Source organism: Lactuca virosa, chromosome 5, assembly GCF_052849685.1.
Source record: "Lactuca virosa cultivar CGN04683 chromosome 5, Lactuca_virosa_CGN04683_v6, whole genome shotgun sequence".
NCBI classification, from domain to species: Eukaryota; Viridiplantae; Streptophyta; class Magnoliopsida; order Asterales; family Asteraceae; genus Lactuca; species Lactuca virosa.
The window spans coordinates 442,324,540-442,345,194 of NC_136430.1; the positions used below are offsets into that span (position 1 = coordinate 442,324,540).

At 36.7% G+C, this 20,655-nt stretch overlaps 1 protein-coding gene and 1 long non-coding RNA gene across 3 annotated transcripts; both read left to right on the forward strand.

Annotated features, from left to right (window-relative positions):
- Positions 1-204: 204 nt before the first annotated feature.
- On the forward strand, positions 205-1,865 carry DPMS3 (dolichol-phosphate mannosyltransferase-like protein). 2 transcript variants are annotated; one of them, XM_079050151.1, is made up of 5 exons: positions 205-403; positions 868-937; positions 1,016-1,161; positions 1,274-1,381; positions 1,474-1,865. In XM_079050151.1, exons 3-5 carry the CDS (start codon positions 1,060-1,062, stop codon positions 1,531-1,533), a joined length of 270 nt encoding a protein of 89 aa, XP_078906277.1. In that variant the 5' UTR covers positions 205-403; positions 868-937; positions 1,016-1,059; the 3' UTR covers positions 1,534-1,865. The 2 variants fall into 2 exon arrangements, with proteins under 2 accessions (XP_078906277.1, XP_078906276.1); XM_079050150.1 differs by lacking the exon at positions 868-937 and having other exon boundaries at positions 206-403.
- A 10,733-nt stretch (positions 1,866-12,598) lies between these two features.
- On the forward strand, positions 12,599-15,031 carry LOC145114148 (uncharacterized). Its single transcript, XR_013710943.1, has 3 exons — positions 12,599-14,324; positions 14,444-14,525; positions 14,712-15,031. It is a non-coding gene; the product is annotated as an uncharacterized LOC145114148 (long non-coding RNA).
- The last annotated feature ends 5,624 nt before the right edge of the window (positions 15,032-20,655 follow it).

Genomic DNA, 20,655 nt, shown 5'->3' on the forward strand with positions numbered 1-20,655 from the left:
GATGGGTTAAGTGCATTAAAACAATAAAGGTCAAAAATAATAATGGTTAATTTGTAAAAAAAAAAAAATAATATAAATGTTTTTTTAACTATTCATACATAATACATAAGGTTTTTTTTTTATGGTTTTTCCTAGTGTCAAAAACATTAATTTTAAAAGCAGAGGGTCTAAATGTGGAGAGTCAGAGAAGCACTTCCTTATAAACACCAGAAACCCTAAGTTGTGATCAGAAGCGCCGGCAATTCAAGACTCACAAGAGCGGTCTGCCAAATCTAACGTAACCAAACCCTTTCCTGATCTTCGAAGATGGAGACGTAAAGTTCAAAAGAACAAATAATAAATTGGCGTCGACATCGATCCGTCTTAGAAATCTTAATCGTCATCTCAGTTTAGCGATATCAAGGTAATCGAGATGATCGTGTGAGTTCAGTATTTGATTAGGTTGTGTTATTTGTAGATTTATCTTTCCACATAAATTTCTCGATGATTTGAACATTGGTGGATCTCTTTTCACTGTATATATGTATGCATAAAGTTTGAATTGCCATATGATGTTTGGGAAATTGCGCAAGGGCTTTGAGTCCCGTTTGTTTATCGTAAAACGGACATTTGAGAATAACTGTATATCCCATCTGATGGCGTTACCTAACTGATTCATTTGTTTTTTGTTTAAAGTTATTGCACATGGAATTGATTTTATATCCAACCTCTTCTATTTTCAATTCCCCCCAGATTGCAAAAACCCTAAAATTTACAACTTTGTGTTTTCGTAATATTGATTGGGATATGCTTGAATCTATAGCATGAATCGATATTCATTTGGATTTTCTAGTCATTTGGAATTGGATGATTGCATTATCGTTTCAGGTGTGTTTGCATTTGTAATTCCAAAGTGACTATCTCCTTTCAAGAAGCCAAATCAGATAATCAGAAACACGTCTGTTCATTCAATTATACGACTTTTTTTTTTCTTGGAATCAAAGCTTCTGTATAATATAATGTTGTTTTGTTACAGACTACATTTTGTAAGTGTGAAGAGACGAATTCTGTGCATATAAAATGAAACATATTGTGAAGATTATGCCGTTGTTAGTGGCCATAACTGCTATATGGATTAGCTTATTGCAGACTGCAATGATTCCACAGAGTTATACGTGGTTGGTGAGCCTCTTCTTCTTCCTCTTCATCTAGTTCTTGATTCATTTTAAATGTTAATGTAGGAATCATCATATCTTTGATTAACTTTTTTTTTTTTGATTTATTTGTTAAACAGCTGCCTCTGTATCTGATCGTGTCACTAGGATGCTATGGTCTGTTAATGGTTGGGGTTGGTTTGATGCAATTTCCAACTTGTCCTCAGGAGGCACTCTTGTTACAGCAGGTATTTTACCTTTTAAAGTTGCAGAAAAGATATGTGTCATTGAAAATTACATAGATAAAAATGGGTTAAATTGTAAATTTGCATTTCTGTAGGATGTAATTGAGGCCAAGGAATTCTTGAAGCACAAAGGGGTAGATGTGGGATCTGATTGACATAAAAGGGATGTCATTTATTTTATACACTTTCTTTATTTCTGATTTTTGATGGACCAATGGTTAACTAAAGATCTTCTGTGCTTCATGTAACTTCATCTGGTGGTTTACTCAAGTCTTCAGTAGTCATCAAAATATTTTTTTGTACACTTTAGGTTCTTGATTTTTTTGTATTATTTATTTTATTAATGACTTGCTTTATAGGTTTAAATGAATTTAATAGGGTTAAAAATGTCATTTGGGTTAACCCGAAACATATATACAGTCGGGTTTCTGGTAGATTTTATACCTTTTATTTGGTGAATAACCCGTTTAAGCCCATGTGTATTCAATATCAGTTTGTACTGTACAACACCCTTAAGCCATACCCTTCTTCATGTATCTTTCACGTAATCCTTCAAGCATATCAGAAAACCTTTTTATTTATTTATTTTTTTTTTTTTAAATTCAGCGTTGCAATTCACAAACAGTAACACAATCTTCCCTCGTCAACCCTCTTAAGCTATACCTTTTTACATCAACTCAATTTGATATTATTACTTTTACTGTATATATATATATATATATATATATATATATATATATGATTAGTGATTGTACACCAACTATATTTTATTTGCCCTGGCACTAAAATATATTACTTCAAGTAAGAAAAGGTATAACATTTATTCAATGAAAATATATATGTACAATACGTGGCGTGTATGTTTTTTTTCTTTGGTGTGTGTTTTTTTTCCTAGTTAGGTGTTGTGTGTAAACGTGATCAGAAATTGTATTTTTTCAGCATTTTATATTTTAAGTTTCTTTATATGTAAGTTATTTACTAAAAGGGTTATTGCTATAAAAGTCTTAATATTTATATGGTTCATGTGTGGTTATATACCAAGTCTAAATTTGTGTTTATTAATGCCTTAATTAGGGAAGTTTTGTCATTTTGAGTTTTTTATCAGGTTGTGAACAAGTGTTATTTAAAATCAACCACCGTCAACGTTGTCGTAACATCCCAAAATCACTAAGTAAAAGTTTTGTTTAAAATCAACCAAATCACCAACTATATATTTCAAAAACCATCAAGTATGTCATAGTAGAAAAACAGTTATCAGAACACAATCCCAACAACATAAAATGTGCGGTGCGATCATGCCAGACTCTTCCCTTTTGAACCGGAATTACCTGAAAAATATTTAAACATCAACCGTAAACATAAAGCTTAGTGATTCTCCCAATATACAACATACCATACATCATACATACATATCATACTAAACATGTAACGAGTCTATTTCAACCCTGAGTCCCTTCCGACTCTCTCAGTCCCTTTCGACTCATTCGATATCTTTCAACCGGTACAGGTATATTTCACCCCCTACAGCTAAGCATATAGTCATACTAGCAAGAGGCATAAAGACAACAAACACATACAAACATATCAGTAAGTATCACGAAGACCACTACTATCCTACAACATAATCCAGTGGGCCGACATTGATGCTTTCGACTCACAAGTACAGTGAGGAGACTCACCTCAATCAAATGATAAACAAATCACACTCTCGGGCTGCTGCTACCACGACTCCTCACTCTGAACATATCCAAAATTAACCCTAATTAATAACCAGGGTAATAACCCATAATAAATAGTCCATAATATATTTACCCTTATGATAAGGGTAAATGACCATTTTCCCCTTCCCCTACCAGACCCAACTAACCGTGGCCCAAACCCATAATGACCCAAGGCCCAAAAATGACCCAAATGACCTTCTGGTAAGTACGCCATGTGTACCACCCCATTACACCCAACGTACTGGGCTTCGGCAGAAGGGGAATTTGGGCCAATCCCGTTACTTCTTGCGTACCTGGGAGGTACGCCCAACGTACTCCACTGCTGCCTAAAACTCAACTTTAAGCCCTTAATGCTTTAAGACCAAATGTCCAACTCATATATTTTTATCTTGGGAAGGTCTTAATTGATAAAGTTGACAACTTTAAGCTTTTGCATGGCTCAATGGGACCCAAAACTAATCCATAGGCCCATAACTTCACCAAATGACCAATAACTCATGCATAGAAGAAATATACCAAACGATATTTGATTTTTATGACTTAAAGACCTTAGAAATGACTAGAAATGATGCTTAAATGTTTTAGAGTAACTTCTACTCACAAGATCCAAGCCATGAGACCAAAACATGCCCAAACATACCCCAAAACTAGATCTACACTACAGAGCCATAAGGTTTGAAGTTGTATACTTCCAGAAGATGCAAAATGGAAAACCAAGTCTGGATCTACAAGCTCCAAGCTTCCCAAAACCTCTTCAATGAATTCCTTTTTCTTCAAAATGAACCAAAACACACAAGAATCACTCTAAGAGCTCAAGGACCTCACAAGGTGGCTAGGGTTTCGAAATGATGCTTTGGGGCAATGGAGGTTGGTGATGAAAGAGGACTTGAGGGTCTTAAGGTGTTTAAATAGGGTCCAAACCCTAAACATTAGGGTTTGACACCTACATGAGTACGCCTAGCGTACCAAGCACGTACGCCCAATGTACTCGAGGAAACCCGCGATCACCTTTAATGACCTACGCCCGACGTACCTATCACGTACACCTAGGGTAGGTGCCGATTTTGCAAACTTTTTAATAAATTGAGCCGAAGATAAAAATACATGGAACACAAGCGTTATAGTTGTCTTCAACACCATTTCCAACACCCTCTTTGCCTTCACCACCATCCCCTCGGATGAAACCCTAGTCGCCTCCATCGGAAGAACTCCAACATTTTGGGGTTTGGAGATCCGAGATATGATGATATTTTGAGTGGATGTCTGTGTTTCTTTCTCCCTCACGCATGTATGAAATAAAATGTGTTGTGTGTTGATTTCCCGGTGGTGATGGTGGTTTGTGTGTTTCTTTTGATTTTAAGAAAAAATTGACTTCAAAGTTGAAGTATCAATCCCTTTCCTTTCTCTTAATCGATCACATTAGGGTTGGCTTCTAAAAAATAATGGTGGAGTAAGGTGATAGCAATGGATGCTTCAATGGGTTAATGATGGTTAAGAAAATATGAAAAGGGATGATGTTCAGTCCAGATGGGGTTTTTTCACAGATGGCGTTTGTGTGTGTGTCGATTTTTGCAGGTATGTATGTGTTGTGTCGATTTCCTGGTGGTGGTGGTTTGTATGTGTTTGTGTCGATTTCTTGTGATGATGGCTAGTTGTAGGTTGCCAAGAGAAAGAACAACATGTGGATGATGGTGGGTCGGAGATGAAGAATACATAAGGTGGGTCAGAGATGGTGTTGATGGGGGCTACCAGTGTTTTGTGGTGAAGATGGTGGCTGGTATGTAGGAATAAGGGTGGTGTTGAGATGTTGAAAATGATGGTTTCTTTATTGGTGGTGGTGGTGATGGCAGTGGCTAGTGATAATAGACAATGTTGTTGGTGGTAGATGAGGGTGATGGTGATGTATAAATAAGAGGGCTTTTATGATAATGATGACCGGCTAAGAGGGTGTCAAAACTGATATTAGGTTAAAATGAAAAAAAAGAAAAACAAATATGAGACATTAATGACATAAAAACGGACTTAAGACATAACCATACATTTCACGTAAATATGAAGGCTTTTATGTCAATAACCCTTACTAAAATGGCAAAACATTAATTTATTTCATGTTTTAACCCAACTAACCCTTATCTTAATATGGTTGGATTTAGGGTCAATTTTCTTTATAAAAACCGACAAACCTGTTCCGTTTAATCTGAAATCTGATTAGGTTGACCCAATTAACAGCCCTATAATAGTCCATGCATTTCTAAAAAGTAGTTAATATTTTATTTTATAATATAATATTTAATATGTCTATACAAAGGTTGTCAAGATCGAAATCTTATATAAGATCGTTTTTCATTTTGCAAGATCGTGATCGTAAGATTGAATTAGGATTGTAAGATCGAATCAGGATCATAAGATCCTGTAAAAACAATTTAAACATAAAAAAATGTATTTACATCAAGAAGTTAACCAATCATTTAACAATAAATAAGTTAAAACATGAAATATACATCTCCAATATATCATGTAACAACAAACAATTCAAAGAAGGATTTCTAGGGTTCATATTTGATTCAGTTAGTTCATATAAAACAAAATATTTGATTTTTTAAAAATAACAAATAGTAATGATCGTAAGATCTTATGATCTTATGATTTGATCTTGTCATCCTATCCCGATATTATATAAAAAAAATCCAAATATGATTGTAATCTATTTATCTAGGTAAGTTTGTACGATAGTACGATTTTATGATTATGATCATGATTTTAATAACCTTGGTCTATACATTAAGTTTTATTATATAAACATATTTATACATTAAAAATCAAATAGTTTATAACTTATTAATATGTTTTGACTATTATTAGCGTAAATTACATAAATCATTCCTATAATTTGGGGTAAATTGCATGCTTTGTCCCCTAGCTTTTTTTTATTCAGATAGTTCTTATAAATTAAATTTATTGCGTATCCCGTTAACAATTTTAAAATTTACCTTTAACATATGGTAAACTAATACATACTGCATTTTTACATTCAATATTTTATACATTAAATGTGTAAATTTCAATCACCTCCGCCTCCAGGCTCCATCTCCATCAAAACCCCTTAACCGTCTCTCATACTCCTCGAAGATCTATGTAACACCAAGTTTCTGGTATGTTCATTTTAAGTAATTTTAATAAATTGAAGTTGAATTTATGGTGGCCACGGCGTGGTGATGGAATCCCACGGCGTGGCTAAGGCCAGAGTTTTCGTGGCCTTTAAGTTGGCACCACAACGTCGCATATATCACCACGGTGTGGCCGTTATTTAATGAAAAACCCTAATCCAGGGTTTGAGCCCCAATTTAATGGAATGTGATGGCTAGGGTTTTCCACCTCCAACCTCATTCACCCTCCTTCAACCTCTAAGAGGAAACCATAATCTTCATTGCTAATCTTTGAGCTCTTATGTGTTTTGGTGGTATTTTGAAGAAGAAAGAAGACATATTGACCTTGGTTTCAGTGTGAAAATCTCCCCATATACCTTGAGCACGTTTATGGACTCTTATAAGTCCTAAAGATCTAATCTTTAGGCTTTATATGTCTAGATCTAGCTATTTTATCCCCATATCTTTAGGCTCCGAAGAGGTTGCCCTCAGCATCCTTCGACCACCAAATCAAGAAGGTACTGACTGAAGCCATCTGGGGAAGAGACATCATAAAAAAAAGATCACCAATGCCATGAAAATCTCCACTCGGCTAAGATGTTCGCTGGATCACTTCTCGCGCGAGTCTCTTCCAAGCGATCTCCCAGATGACAAGAAGGACAACACCAAGGTTGCGCAATTCGTAATAAGGAAAGCCCACAAGGAAAAGAAAGACACTTGCCCTTATAAAAGGAATCAGTAAAGTGAAACCAGAGTACGAGGAGGCCTAAGAATCGTCTCTAGATGAACGCCTCACCCATGAGCATGCCGGCCAAACGCGTACAGAGATGCGATCGAGATCTCGGAAAATGCTGTTGAGGAATGCCCAGGATACCATGTTTTCATACCTTCTTGAAACCAACATGCCACCACTCTGACCAACATCCATCGGACACCCAGTTAACATGGCATAGATGCTATAAGGTCACCCCCGTCACCCCGGGAGGATCCAAGTTCTCCCTAGTCACCACCGACTGTTTCATTAAGCGGAAAAGAGCCGAGCATCCTTCAGGATCGGAAAAAGCCTGGATCGGAGAACCGCTAACAACATCTCAGCTACATCACCTGGCCCAATACCTAATGTCAGAGAAGTTCCCTTTAATCCGACACGAGGCATAAAACCAATATCACCACTTAGGATTGCAAACAGGCCGTTATGAGTGCCAAACTTTGGTGCAAACAGCAACAAGACGATGCAACATCCAAAAATGAACATACTCAATAAGAAGCACGAGACCGCTAGAATCCGCCAAGCCGCCCACATGGCAAACTCCAAAAATCACCACACCTGGCATATGCGAGTGGAAAGCTCCAAAGCAGGAGACTGGGCATCAGAAAATAACGGGTCTACCCATGCACAACCCTAGAGCAAGCTAAATGCCACCAGGGTATGCGCAAGCAGGACCACAAATGCAAACAAAGATGGAGTTTACGCCGCAAGAGCTCAGGACGGAGGAGTCACTCCCTGGACCTGGAGTGCGTGTAGTTTGCACCACCACCCCTAGAGCGATGAGAAAGGTCCAGATATGACACATCTATGGCAAGGGTAATGTGATCAAACTCCGAACGGATAATCACACCCAAGCAAGCCATACCAAGAGCTAGGCATTGGTTTGTGATATGATGTAGTCATCTCTCTTTCTTTACTCACCAAAAAATGTAGATGTTTCTGAAACATTATCTTTGAAGTAACGGAAATTGACTATAAAAAAAACTTTCATAATGTTTTTTACTATCCAAGCTTGGTACCATTTACATAAGAGGTTATACACATTTACCAAATGGTAACAAGGACTGATCGTCCACATCATTTAAGCGAAACTGTTGTGAGAATGCAGCCATAAGCTTCAAAGGCTCATAACCTTTCCCTAAAACATGTCAGTTAGGCCCAAAGAGCCATAACTTCCGACAATGACATGAATAAAGGCTTCAAAGGCTCATAACATTTCGCTTGAAAGAATTAATACCTAAGTCCTAAATGCCTCGAGGTGATGATCTCGACTTGACTTAGATGATTAAGGCCGGAGTGCAACCCTCCAAGGCCCATGACATAGAACAAAGTCCCAAAAGGGGTAATCAACAAACTTTAGCTAAAAGGATACCTTAACAAAGTAAACTAGACAAAAAGCCCCAATGTAGAAACAATGGTCTATGACCCAATGAAGTAACGAAAATTGACTATAAAAAAATTGTCATAACATTTTTTACTATCCAAGCTTGGTACCATTTAAATAAGAGGTTATACACATTTACCAAATGGTAACAAGGACTGATCGTCCACATCATTTAAGCGAAACTGTTGTGAGAATGCAACCATAAGCTTCAAAGGCTCATAACCTTTCCCTAAAACATGTCAGTTAGGCCCAAAAAGCCATAACTTCCGACCATGACATGCATAGAGGCTTCAAAGGCTCATAACATTTCCCTAGAAAGAATTAATACCCAGGTCCTAAATGCCTCGAGGTGATGATCTCGACTTGACTTAGATGATTAAGGCCGGAGTGCGACCCTCCAAGGCCCAGGACATAGAACAAAGTCCTAAAAGGGGTAATCGGTAAACTTTAGCTAAAAAGGATACCTTAACAAAGTAAACTAGACAAATCCCCAATCTCGAAACAATGGTCTATGACCCAAAGAGCTTGGAATTATCCCTCTTTGCCCAACAATGGTGTATGACCCGGAGAACTCAACGCACTCGACCACCTTGTACACCACCTGGACAACACCCTTCTGGAGCATCCACATCACGTCATCCTCCACAGCCTTCCTCCTTAGCTCTTCCGCCTCCAGCTGCCCATGTTGTTCCTCCACTCGGCCCTCAAACACCTTCTTCTCCTCCACCATGGCTTCAATCCGATGGGAAAAGCGCTCCATCGACCCGTCAAAACTTTCCACTCCTCCATGGATGCCTTCTTCCCGACCAAGAGGTCATAACGCTCCTCAGATTTGTGCTTCTCCTCCTCCAGCCTCAAAAATTTTGTCCTTAACTCGTTCCGCTCGGCCCTAATAGAGGTAAGATCTGCTAAATCTAAATTAACCTGTCGGACGCACCGAGTGGCGGCCACTCTGGGATGAGAGTTGGAGAGTAGCTCCAAGGATTCAATGGTAGCAGGAGGGAATGCATGACGACCCTACTCATACGCAACATGATGTTACGTAAGAAGGGACTCTCGAGTGAGCTCCCACTTCGGGATGTAGATGCCAAGGGCCGCCAAAGGCAGAGAAATAGAACCTGCAACAGTACTATCCTTCGCTGAAGGCGAGGCAAAATTCGGAGCAATTTGAGAACCACGCTCTGAATCTTGCTCGGAGACACCTTCCCCGGGGTTGGTAGCATCCTCCGTCTCTTTCATGGGTTTGCGAGGCAGTTCCCTATGACAGTTTCAGAGCGTCATCATTGGGAATATCCACAACTAGGTCTGAATCGCTCAACAGGAAGTCCACATTTCGTTTCTTATGAAGACGCCCTGCCAATAGTGCTGACACCAACGCCTTCAATAAGTGGGGAGTATAACCATGCCAACCGCAAATTGGTAGTCGGGCAACTCCCTCTAGTCGCCACCTCCTTCAATGGCTCATCCTCCAGACCAGGAGGCAAAGAATCGTCGTGAGAAACCCCCTTAACAGGGGCGTCAACCAAGTCATGGTCAACTTGAGGACCAGATCCTTGTGCCACGGCAACGGAAGGGCCAATAAGCACCAGGGCAAGATTAGTGATGACCGGTAGAGAAAGTATCTCCACCAGGGGAACTTCCCGATACTGACAATTTCCCTGGAACCTACCCCGTAGGACCATCTCGGAAGGAACGATCCTCTCGCGACCTGCAACAAAAACAAATCACATACATAAGGGGATCGAAAAGCCCCCGACTTCACCCTGTCGAGATATATACACAAAAAAATGAGGGGAGGGGGGAAGGAGATGCACACTCAACATCCTTCTCCATGAAGAATTGATGCATCTTCCCACTTGCCCTCCAGGCGACATTCATACCGACTGCGAACATCATGTAGTCCTCCTAATCCTCCCCATTTAAGGAAACGGTCCTCAGTGTTTGCACCACAGTCTCACTAGCACCCTAGATTTGAGGTATTCGGTTGAAGAAAGTGGTTCTTCGAGGATGGCCAAACCCGACCAAGTTGTGATTCACCAATAATCATTTATCTTGCCAGTTCTTCTTGGGGACTTCTGATTAATGATGAACACATGGATGCCCCGCCGCTGAGAGAACGTATGAACGCCGTACTGGGTAGAGGAGTATAAGTAGTACTTGAAAGCCCAAAATTAAGGAAGCACGCCCAAGGATCGACAGACCATCTCGAAACAAACTATTTTGTCAACGACATTAGGAGTTAGATCGTCCACAAAGAAGCTATATTGGCACATGATCTCATCAAAAAAGTTGGTTGTCGGCAGCTGTAGACCCGCCTCAAAGATAGGGATGGGGACTCCGACCATGCCTTCTGGCGGCCGAGATATGTTTTCCCCCTTTCGAGGATATTGCTCCCCATGCTCAGGAACAAGAGAAAAAAAGCAAAGAAAAAGAAGAGGCATTTGAAGAACAAGCGAACGAAGAAAAGGAAACCTTCCCTGATAAGGGAAGTTTTAAATGCTAGGCGGGAAATTCAAACAATTACAATGATGAAACCGTCTGCATAGACGGCTCCGTCACATCAGTGGACGTCAGATCCATCTCCGCCAAACATGTGTCTTGATCTAAGCTAGAACAACTCATCTACCCTAAGCTCACGCTTACATTTACTAGCCTAGGGGACTTGTTAACGTATCCCTCTAGGAATACGTTAAAGATAACGAGATGGTTATCGAAAGGACGACCTAACTAACGGACGCTACCTAACATAAGTGCTAGGCTCGGGCCCTCACCCTCGTGGCCTCACACTTAGACCCCGACGCTCTAGCAGTAAGGTCCAACTCAGAACGAGAAACTCCGGTCTACAGCAAGCCAAATAGTACTAACCGCTTCCTAGTTCTGCACCAATAGCAGATAAGCGCTAGTGGTGCACGATCTGCCAATAGGACACCTCCATGCCCTGTCAGCCCAGACAAGACAAAAGGTAATGTAGGGTACATGCTCCCACAAAACAGATATAAAAGAAACCTTCTTCTCTAGAAGAAAGGATCGCCTCATTCTCTACCTGAAACTAAACCCTAATTCTCTCATCCAATTACTGACTAAATCGTCGGAGCATCATTCTGGTACCACCTCCCGAACGACGATTGACGTTGGTTCTTTCTTTGCTGTGATTCTCAGGCTTAACCCAGATGAAGCTATTCCCAAACGGCGTTAAGCTCGAAATACATATCGCAACAGTGGCCGGATTGGAGATCGTATCGCGAGTCGAAATCTTCGATTTAGTTTTGAGAAGATCGGGTGTCTTTGATGTAGATCGAAAACAAATAAAAAACCACATTAAAGGGAAATTAAAAATTGATGTTGTAAAATTGAAAACCAAGATGAAAAATTGAAATCCAACCACATCATATTTGGATGTTTATCTTCGCATCAAAATCAAATCATATCAAATTGATAGTGAAGAAGGGAATAACATCAGTGATCAGAACCTTTTGGGTTTCCATTCTTGAATTTTAGTTTTAATCTGGGGTGCGATGGTTGTCACTGAAGAGACGAAGTTGGGTATTCATTTTTGATCTTTACTTATAATCATAGTGGTGAAGGGAGTTTTTTCCGACGATACGTGATTTAAGAAAGAATGGGAAACTGAAACTAGAAAGGGAAGAGTACGGGCCAGTGTTAGGAAGAATGGATGGAGTTGAGAGGGGTGACAAAGGGTCTTCTCGTAGAGGTCACCAATGGTATGCAACACTGATGATAACCATTAGAGAAAGAAAGGGAATGAATGATAGGTTAAGGGGCGATGAGTAATCTTTTAACAAGATTTTAGGGCCAGGGATGGGGAGGGGTTGGATTTATTAATAAAATTTTAGATAATAATAATAATAATAATAATAATAATAATATGACCTAATAAACATAACTTAGGAGTAAAATAATAATTTCATATATAAAATTTGTAACAAAATAAAACTATATGGTCCATTTATGTAATTTTGTCTAAAATTTTACTAACAAACAAAGATATATTATAACATATTATATAAATTGAAATTTGAAAAATGAATAAGTATGTTTAATGAATTATATAAGTGGCTAATCCATATAATTATAAAAGAGGGACCAAACAACTAAGAAACATGCCTATACAATTTATTTATATCAATTAAAAGTGTAGGGACGAAAACCGAATTTTAACAAACATAGAGACCAAATTAGAAGTTCACAGCCCTTGATTTTGCAGAAAGTTCAGTGAAGCTCACGGAGAGACGAAGGAATAAGGATAGACGTTTCATAGTTCATACGTTAACGCAAAAAGTTAAAAATCAAGATCTGGTAGACGGATTTATACCGGAAGTGGTGGACGGAGTTATACCAAAAACAGCGTTTGGCACGGAATATTAACAAAAGTGATGGACAGAGTTTTACTAAGAATGGTGGTGTTGGACGGAGTTATACTAAGAATGGTGTTAACTTGGAGATGCCTCTGTGATTATAAGCGTCGGCAATTCAAGACTCCATTAAAAACCCTAATCGTTAAATGCTCTCTAGATCTGCGAAGATGAAGGCGTCGTCAACTTAAAGAGAAGAAGTGTCAACATCGATCGGTGTTAAAACCCCTAATCGTGAACTCATCAGTCTAGCCTGCATATCAAGGTAATCGAGATGATGAATAATTAATAGTTGTGTTATTGATAGATTTATTTCTCCCAATATGAGTTGATTAATTAATAGTATAGTTGCATTATATATCCCCATATGATGTTTGGGTTTGAGTCCCCGTTTATGTAAATTGAAGTATATATCCCATCTGATGGCATTACTAAACTGATTCTTTTGTTTTAGATTATCTTACTATGGGTTGATTTTTTACTTACTTAACCCTCTCAATGGGAGTATACATATGCTTGTTGCAGTTTGCAAAAAACCCTAACTTTTTTGGGAACTTTGTGTTTCGTTCATATAGAGAGTTTGAAAATATATAGAAAACCAAATCTTGGTTGAAGTTTCTAATTTATCTTAGGGTTAATGACCTAGAAAGGTAACGAACTTTGGTCTTTGTCCACATTTAGGTAACCATGTTTTTTTCGTTCACATTTGACCATTGAACTTGTTTGACCTGTTCAAAATAGGGTAATATGACCGGTAATTAGCGGTAACATTACCCTATTATGAACAGGTCAAACAAGTTTACTGGTCAAATGTGTACGAAAAAAACATGGTTACCTAAATATGGACAAAACCAATGTTCCTTACCTATTTTGGTAATATTTGGTTCTTTATGTTAAGTGCAAGTAGTCATAAGATCCATTGATGTGAAATGAAATTGGGTTGTCCGGTCTTGTGTAATGGGTCAACCCGGTTTAGGCCCAGCTAGTTAGGGGTTAGGTTGTATATGCTTAAGGGGTTAGGTTGTATGTGTTTTAAAGACCGAGCAACACAGCTTAGCCCATGACTAGCCGGGACTAAACTGGGTTAGACCAAGCCTAACCTAATTGTTCATTGATTGTCGGAGCCTGATCCCAGGGCACACAGTCCCTAAGACGGTTCTTGTCTAGTATTACCAAAACGGGTAAGAAACTTTGGTTTTTGTCCGTATTTAGGTAACCATGTTTTTTCGTACACATTTGACCAATAATATTTGTTTGACCTGTTCATAATAGAGTAATATTACCGTAATTACCGGTCATATTACCCTAGTTTGAACAGGTTAAACAAGTTCAATGGTCAAATGTGAACGAAAAAAACATGGTTACCTAAATGTGGACAAAGGCAAAAGTTCGTTACCTTTCTAGTTCATTATTAATACTGTAAGTGAGAGGAAACCTATTTTGTTGATATGTTATGTCTTGTGAGGAGTTTGGGGGCGATGGCTGTCATAGCTGCCATATACATTGGCGTATTTCAGGCTTCACTAGTGATTCCACATAGTTCCACGCAGAATGTGAGCCTTTTGCCACTTGATTCAATTCAAATCTTACTACATATATATATATATATATATATATATATATATATATATATATAGCTTTGATTGATTCCTTAAATTGTTTGCATTTGCAGCTGCCCTTGAATCTCTTTGTGTTGCTACTATGCTGTGCCCTTTTAAAGATTGGAATTGGTTTGATGCAAACTTAATTCCTCGGTAGGAATTCTTGTTTACAATGCCTTAATTTTGCAATAAATAAAAAATGGAGTTATTTTGCCATTTTTCATATCATTCCATTCCATCATGGTATTAAAAAAACAAACAAACAAATAAACAAACAACATGGAATTGGAAAAATGGAAGGAATCACGTTAAGAATTAACTGTTGTTGTTTCTATGTAGGATGTAACTGAAGCGTATGAATTCTTGAAGAAAGAAGTGGCAGAAGTATGATGAAAATTTGGGAGTTTAAGGGTTGGCAACTTAATTAGCATGTTTATTCTATTGTTTTTCTGTTGTAGTACTATTTCGTAAATTTTAGGTTAAACTTAAAAACCTACCTCACCCTTAGTATCGTTTACCCGTAACAACTTCTTTACCAATCATAAGGTGAAATTAATTTACAGTTTAGGAGTAATATTAGAATTTGTGTGTTGCGTTCTAAAAAAATCAACTTATGTAAATAGTTGTTAAAATGAATTTCTTGCATGGTTTTCACTTCTCATTTTTGGACTATTCAAGGCACTAAGGTTGCGTTTAGTTACGGAAAAACAGTTTTTATTTTCTATTTTTCGTTTTCCCTTTTCAGTTTTCGTTTTCCATTTTCAGTTTTCATTGGAAAATTTAAAAAATGCGTTTAGTTAAAACTTATTCATTTTGCAGTTTTAGTTTTAGGAAATTAGAAAACGTGTTTAGATGTGTGTTTTTATATCGGTTTTCATTTTTAGAAAATGGTAGCGGTGGTAGGGTGTGGGTGGGGGCGGCGACAGTAGCGGATCGATGGCAGGGATGACAGGCGGTGATGGTGGCGGCGATAATTATGGCAGCGGTGGTGATCTCGGCGGCGGCATTGGTGGTGCTGGTGATGGGGTAGTGGTGGTGGTGGTGGTTGATTGTGGTAGTGATCTTGGGTGGCTGGGTGTGTGTGTGTGTATGTTTGTGAGGGTGGGGATGGGGGTGTGTTTGTAGGGGTGTGTGTGTGTTTGTGGGGGTGGGGTAGGTGTGTGTATGTGTGTGTTTGTGTTTGTGGGTGTGGGTGTGGGTTTGTGCGTGTGTGTGTGGGTGTGTGTTTATGGGGGTGGGGGTGAGGATGGGTGTGTGTGTGTGTGTTTGTGGGGGTGTGGGTGTGGGTGGGTATGTGTGTGTGTGTGTGGGTGTGTGTGTGTGTATGGTGGGATGGAGGGTGTTAAGGTGGGGGTAGGTAGATGTGGATGGGGTGGGAGTGGGTGTGTGTTTATATTTTAGAAAAATTTTGGAATTAGAAAAATGCGGAAAACAATGATTATCAGTTTTCCAAAAATTTCCAACTTCTTTGTAATTTTAGAATTTTCCGTGAAAAATTTAGAAAAATAGACGAACTAAACGCGTTTTCAAAATTCTCATTTTTCTTGGAAATATTTTCCGGAAAACGATCCATTTTTCCGTAAGTAAACGCACCCTAATAGTGTTCAAGTCATGGATGTTTCAACTTAGTGTTTTAGCATATCATCCTCTCTCCTCCTATCCTTGCAAAAACAAGATGTTGTAGTGGACAATCGGAAGCCAATTTATCTTTGAGAACCGTCAGATTTGAATGTTACAAAACAGTTTTAAACATGTCTTCTAAATTTTAATCTTAAATATAAATAAACTCAAAAACTTTCTTGATCCAAGAACACCACAAATCACCTTTCACATACACTCTAGAGAACTCTTAAACTGAAACAATAGTTGGAATTTTTCGTACCTTTAATTCCTGTTGAAAACACATCCCTGATGCACCGAAACAACCACTAATTTTTTTTTAAAATTTTCAATCAAAATGGTCACAACTCAAGTTGGAGTAAATGTGAAATTTATAAATAACTTTATAATCTGATTTCCGTAAACCAGCATCAACCATCTCATGTATGATATTACCTTTCACATACACTCTAGAGAACTCTTAAACTGGAATTTTTTGTACCTTTAATTACTGTTGAAAACACATCACTGATGCACCAAAACACCCACTAAAAAACTTTTAAATTTTCAATCAAAATGGTCTCAACTCAAAGTGGAGTATATGAGAAATTTATAAATAACTTTATAATCTCATTCCGTAAACCAGCATTAACCATCTCATGTATGATATTACCTTTCACATACACTCTAGAGAACTCTTAAACTAAAACAATAGTTGGAATTTTTTGTACCTTTAATTGCTGTTGAAAACACATCACTGATGCACCAAAACACCTACTGAAAACACATCACTGATGCACCAAAACACCCACTAAAATCTTTTAAATTTTCAATCAAAATGGTCTCAACTCAAGTTGGAGTATATGAGAAATTTATAAATAACTTTATAATCTCATTTCCGTAAACCAGCATCAACCATCTCATGTATGATATTACCTTTCACATACACTCCACAGAGCTCTTAAACTGAAACAACAGTTGGAATTTTTTGTACCTTTAATTGCTGTTGAAAACACATCATTGATGCACCAAAACACCCACTAAAAACTTTTAAATTTTCAATCAAAATGGTCTAAACTCAAGTTGGAGTATATGAGAAATTTATAAATAGCTTTATAATCTCATCTCCGTAAACCAGCATCAACCATCTCATGTATGATATTATTTCCCTTAAAATCATTTCCGTAAATCGGCGTCATTCATCTTATACGGGGTTATATTTCCACTTAAAGAATTTATTCTTCCACATAAAATATATGTTTTATTAACTTGTATGATAGCTACAATGATATTGTATCTTATGTAGATAAATCAAATTTTTAAGCGGAAATATCAACTCCTATCTCATATATGATATTCTAAATTGGCATATCAGATTATAATTAAATTTCTCAAAACATACTCAAGTTGGAGCATATGAGATTGTAAATCCACTTACATTTTACAATGGAAAGATAACAATTTTTTCAAAACATAAGTGTATTTCGTTCATAGATTCCGTAGGTGTCAGCTGGGTTATTGGACGGTGATGACGTTGACACAAAGCTGTAGAACTATATTGGATGATGTATCTTCATTTTGGGTCTTGGTCAGTAGCGAGTTTAAAATAGAAAATCATATGGTTTTCTTATCAAGTGCAAATGATAAAAATAAAGAGTCAATAATATTTCTGACGGGTCGGGTTATATACCTTAAAATATTTAAACATATATTCAATAATTATATTAAAGAGTGTAATTGTACCCGATGCGGTGTTATAACTAAAAATTTAAAATATTTGAATTATTGTATCCTTAATAATAATTTCTAAAACAATTTTTTTTAAATATATGACATTATAATCTACATTTTCTATGAATCTAAAAATTAAGACTTTTTCAAAATATAAGTCAAATACGCAAGATTATAATTTTTTTGACTAATAAACATAGTGCATTAGAAGAAGTAAAACAATATTCATTAACATATATAAGATATTTGTGATATATAGATGTTCATGTGTTTTTTAGGGTTTGATTTTTTTTCATAATTATTTGAAAATTAGAAGGATGCACGTGCTCAGCGCCGGTTGGAATGGTAGGTTGCTATTTCTTATATGTAATTAAAATTAAATGCTATAAATAACAACTTAATTGTACTTGAATCAATAACATTCAACCTATCTGATGTATGTTGATTTCAACTTCGATTGTTGGTCTTTCTGATCTCCTATACCCAACATTAAGACCACATAAGATTTTAGGTTAAGTAACAATACACCAACCAACATGTGTGCCTATTCATGAGGTTTATAAGTTCCGTCCTTACAGTATAATTTTCTAAATTTTGTAATATCTTCTAGTTTCCATCTTATTGAAATAAGGGGGTAACCTTGCTATAGTGCGCCTGAAATATATGAATTTGCCTTATTTGATGTAACAACCCGATATTTCAAGTCCATGTAAATTAAACTGATTCAAATAAAAGTCTAAGTTTCAATCATGTACAAATGAATTAACATTATAACAAATAAGAACTTTAGTACCAAGAATACATACTTGTATATACATACACTTTGAAAATAATACTTATATATAAGTTATATATACTTATTGAAAAACCATGTAGATAAGCTTAGCATCTAAATGAAACTATGAAATATATTAATGTATATATAGAAATCGGTTTTTGGAATCTAATTCCAAAGCTAAAACCGAATTCCTTAGGGAATGAAGTGCCAAAACCGAATTCTCTAAATGGTGTAAAGCTAGACCGAATTCTCTACTTCATTTGACTAGAAACCGATTTCCCTCCATGGTGTCCCACTTTAGGACCGAATTCAAGGGAATTCGGTCATGAAGGACCGAATTCACAATGTTAAGGTCTATTAAGGACCGGAAACCTCAATGGTGATCCCTTTGACACACTTTCCTAAGCTTGCATTCACTGCCTTATGAGTTTCCTTCATACTTAAGATACCATATTAACAATTGAATTCATTTCACACACATTCAGTAACGAAAAGACATTTCTCACTTCATATGCTCTCAAGTATCAAAGTAACCCAGTTAAACTTCAAACTATCAAGAACACGTCGTATCCACATCCATAATTTCTTCACTATTTGTAAGTAATCCATATGAACTAATATTATTTACCTTGTTAAATTACTAGTTAGCTAATTACGGATACAATTATGTGTAAAATATACTCAGGATACGGTTAATCACACGTATTCTATACCGGGAATTATCACAACCACATCGAAACCAACCAGGAACTCACACACGAGGTGAGTTCATACCCCTGCGTTTTTACTAATTTTTCACTATTTTAGGGGGGGGGGGGGGAATACAAGTCTAACACAAGAATATTGTGTTACAAATAAACGATTTCTAAATATTTCTAAAACGACTTTAACTTACTAAAACTCTTTTAAATATTTTCAAACTGTTTTAAATGTTTTAATAACTCTTTTAAACTTATATTTTGCCAAAATCATATATATATATATATATATATATATATATATATATATATATATATATATATATATATAAGATTTAAAGGGCTTAGGACTAATACTTCGCTTTATTTCCTTCCTTGTTTGGATGTGGGCTTAGGGTAGAGTTATTTGTCCGAATGTCGTTTCAATTTCAATTATATATATATATATATATATATATATATGAACATAAAAGTTACATCAATCAAGTTCATTACCTTTTGTAACATGTCGAGCAAAGGGGGTACTTTCACGAATAATACATATCAAACAGAATACAATATAAATTATAATAGGTATAATTTATGGAACTTTCATTCTAATTGCACTAGTTAGTTATACAAGGTTTAACTATATACTCTCGTACAAATTTCTTTACATATACTTTACATTTTAAGTATACTAAAAATATATCGTACCGGGTTTGCAGTAACGGGGTACAAATACAACGTACCGGGTTATGAACGAATGGGGTACAAATATATCGTACCGGGTTTGTACTAATGGGGTACAAATACAACGTACCGGGTTATGCACGAACATGGTACAAATACATCGTACCGGGTTTGCACTAATGGGGTACAAATACAATGTACCAGGTTATGCACGAACGGGGTACAAATACAACATACCGGTTAAAAACAAAGAAAAACATAACATTATTGAAAACAATTCTTTTATAGTTTTATTTTGAACTAAAACTATGTACACTAATACATAGTACAACAAACAACACTTATACAGTTTGGTTTTATGGCATTAAAACTACTTTTCAGTTATATAAGAAAATATAGGATTTTCTGAAGGAAACACATTCATCATATTTAAAAGAATCATTAATGTTAATTCTGTGATTACTTAGTGAATATGTTAGAATTATATATAATGAAGATCCGATGGGCAGTGGAATGTGTGTCTTCCGCCTTACTTCCTGTTCCTTGTTTGGTTGTGGGCTTAGGAAGATCCACACATTCAACTGTCTATTCGATCTGTATTATATATAATTTGTATTCACTAAATGATCGCAGAAGGAACGGGCACGGTCATATTACTCATTAAGAAAATATAGGATTTTCTGAAGGAACAGACAAACTTTTCCAAAGAACAAAGAGTATACTTTTTATAACAAAAATACTTATGAACTCACTAACTTTAATGTTGATACTTTTTCAAACCACTTGTATTCTCAGGAAAATTAGT

Coding starts and splice junctions, on each gene's coding strand:
- DPMS3 (XM_079050151.1), top strand. CDS start 1,060: ATGAAACATATTGTGAAGATTATGCCGTTGTTAGTGGCCATAACTGCT. Junction 1,162..1,273: donor CACAGAGTTATACGTGGTTG/GTGAGCCTCTTC, acceptor TTTGTTAAACAG/CTGCCTCTGTATCTGATCGT. Junction 1,382..1,473: donor AGGCACTCTTGTTACAGCAG/GTATTTTACCTT, acceptor GCATTTCTGTAG/GATGTAATTGAGGCCAAGGA.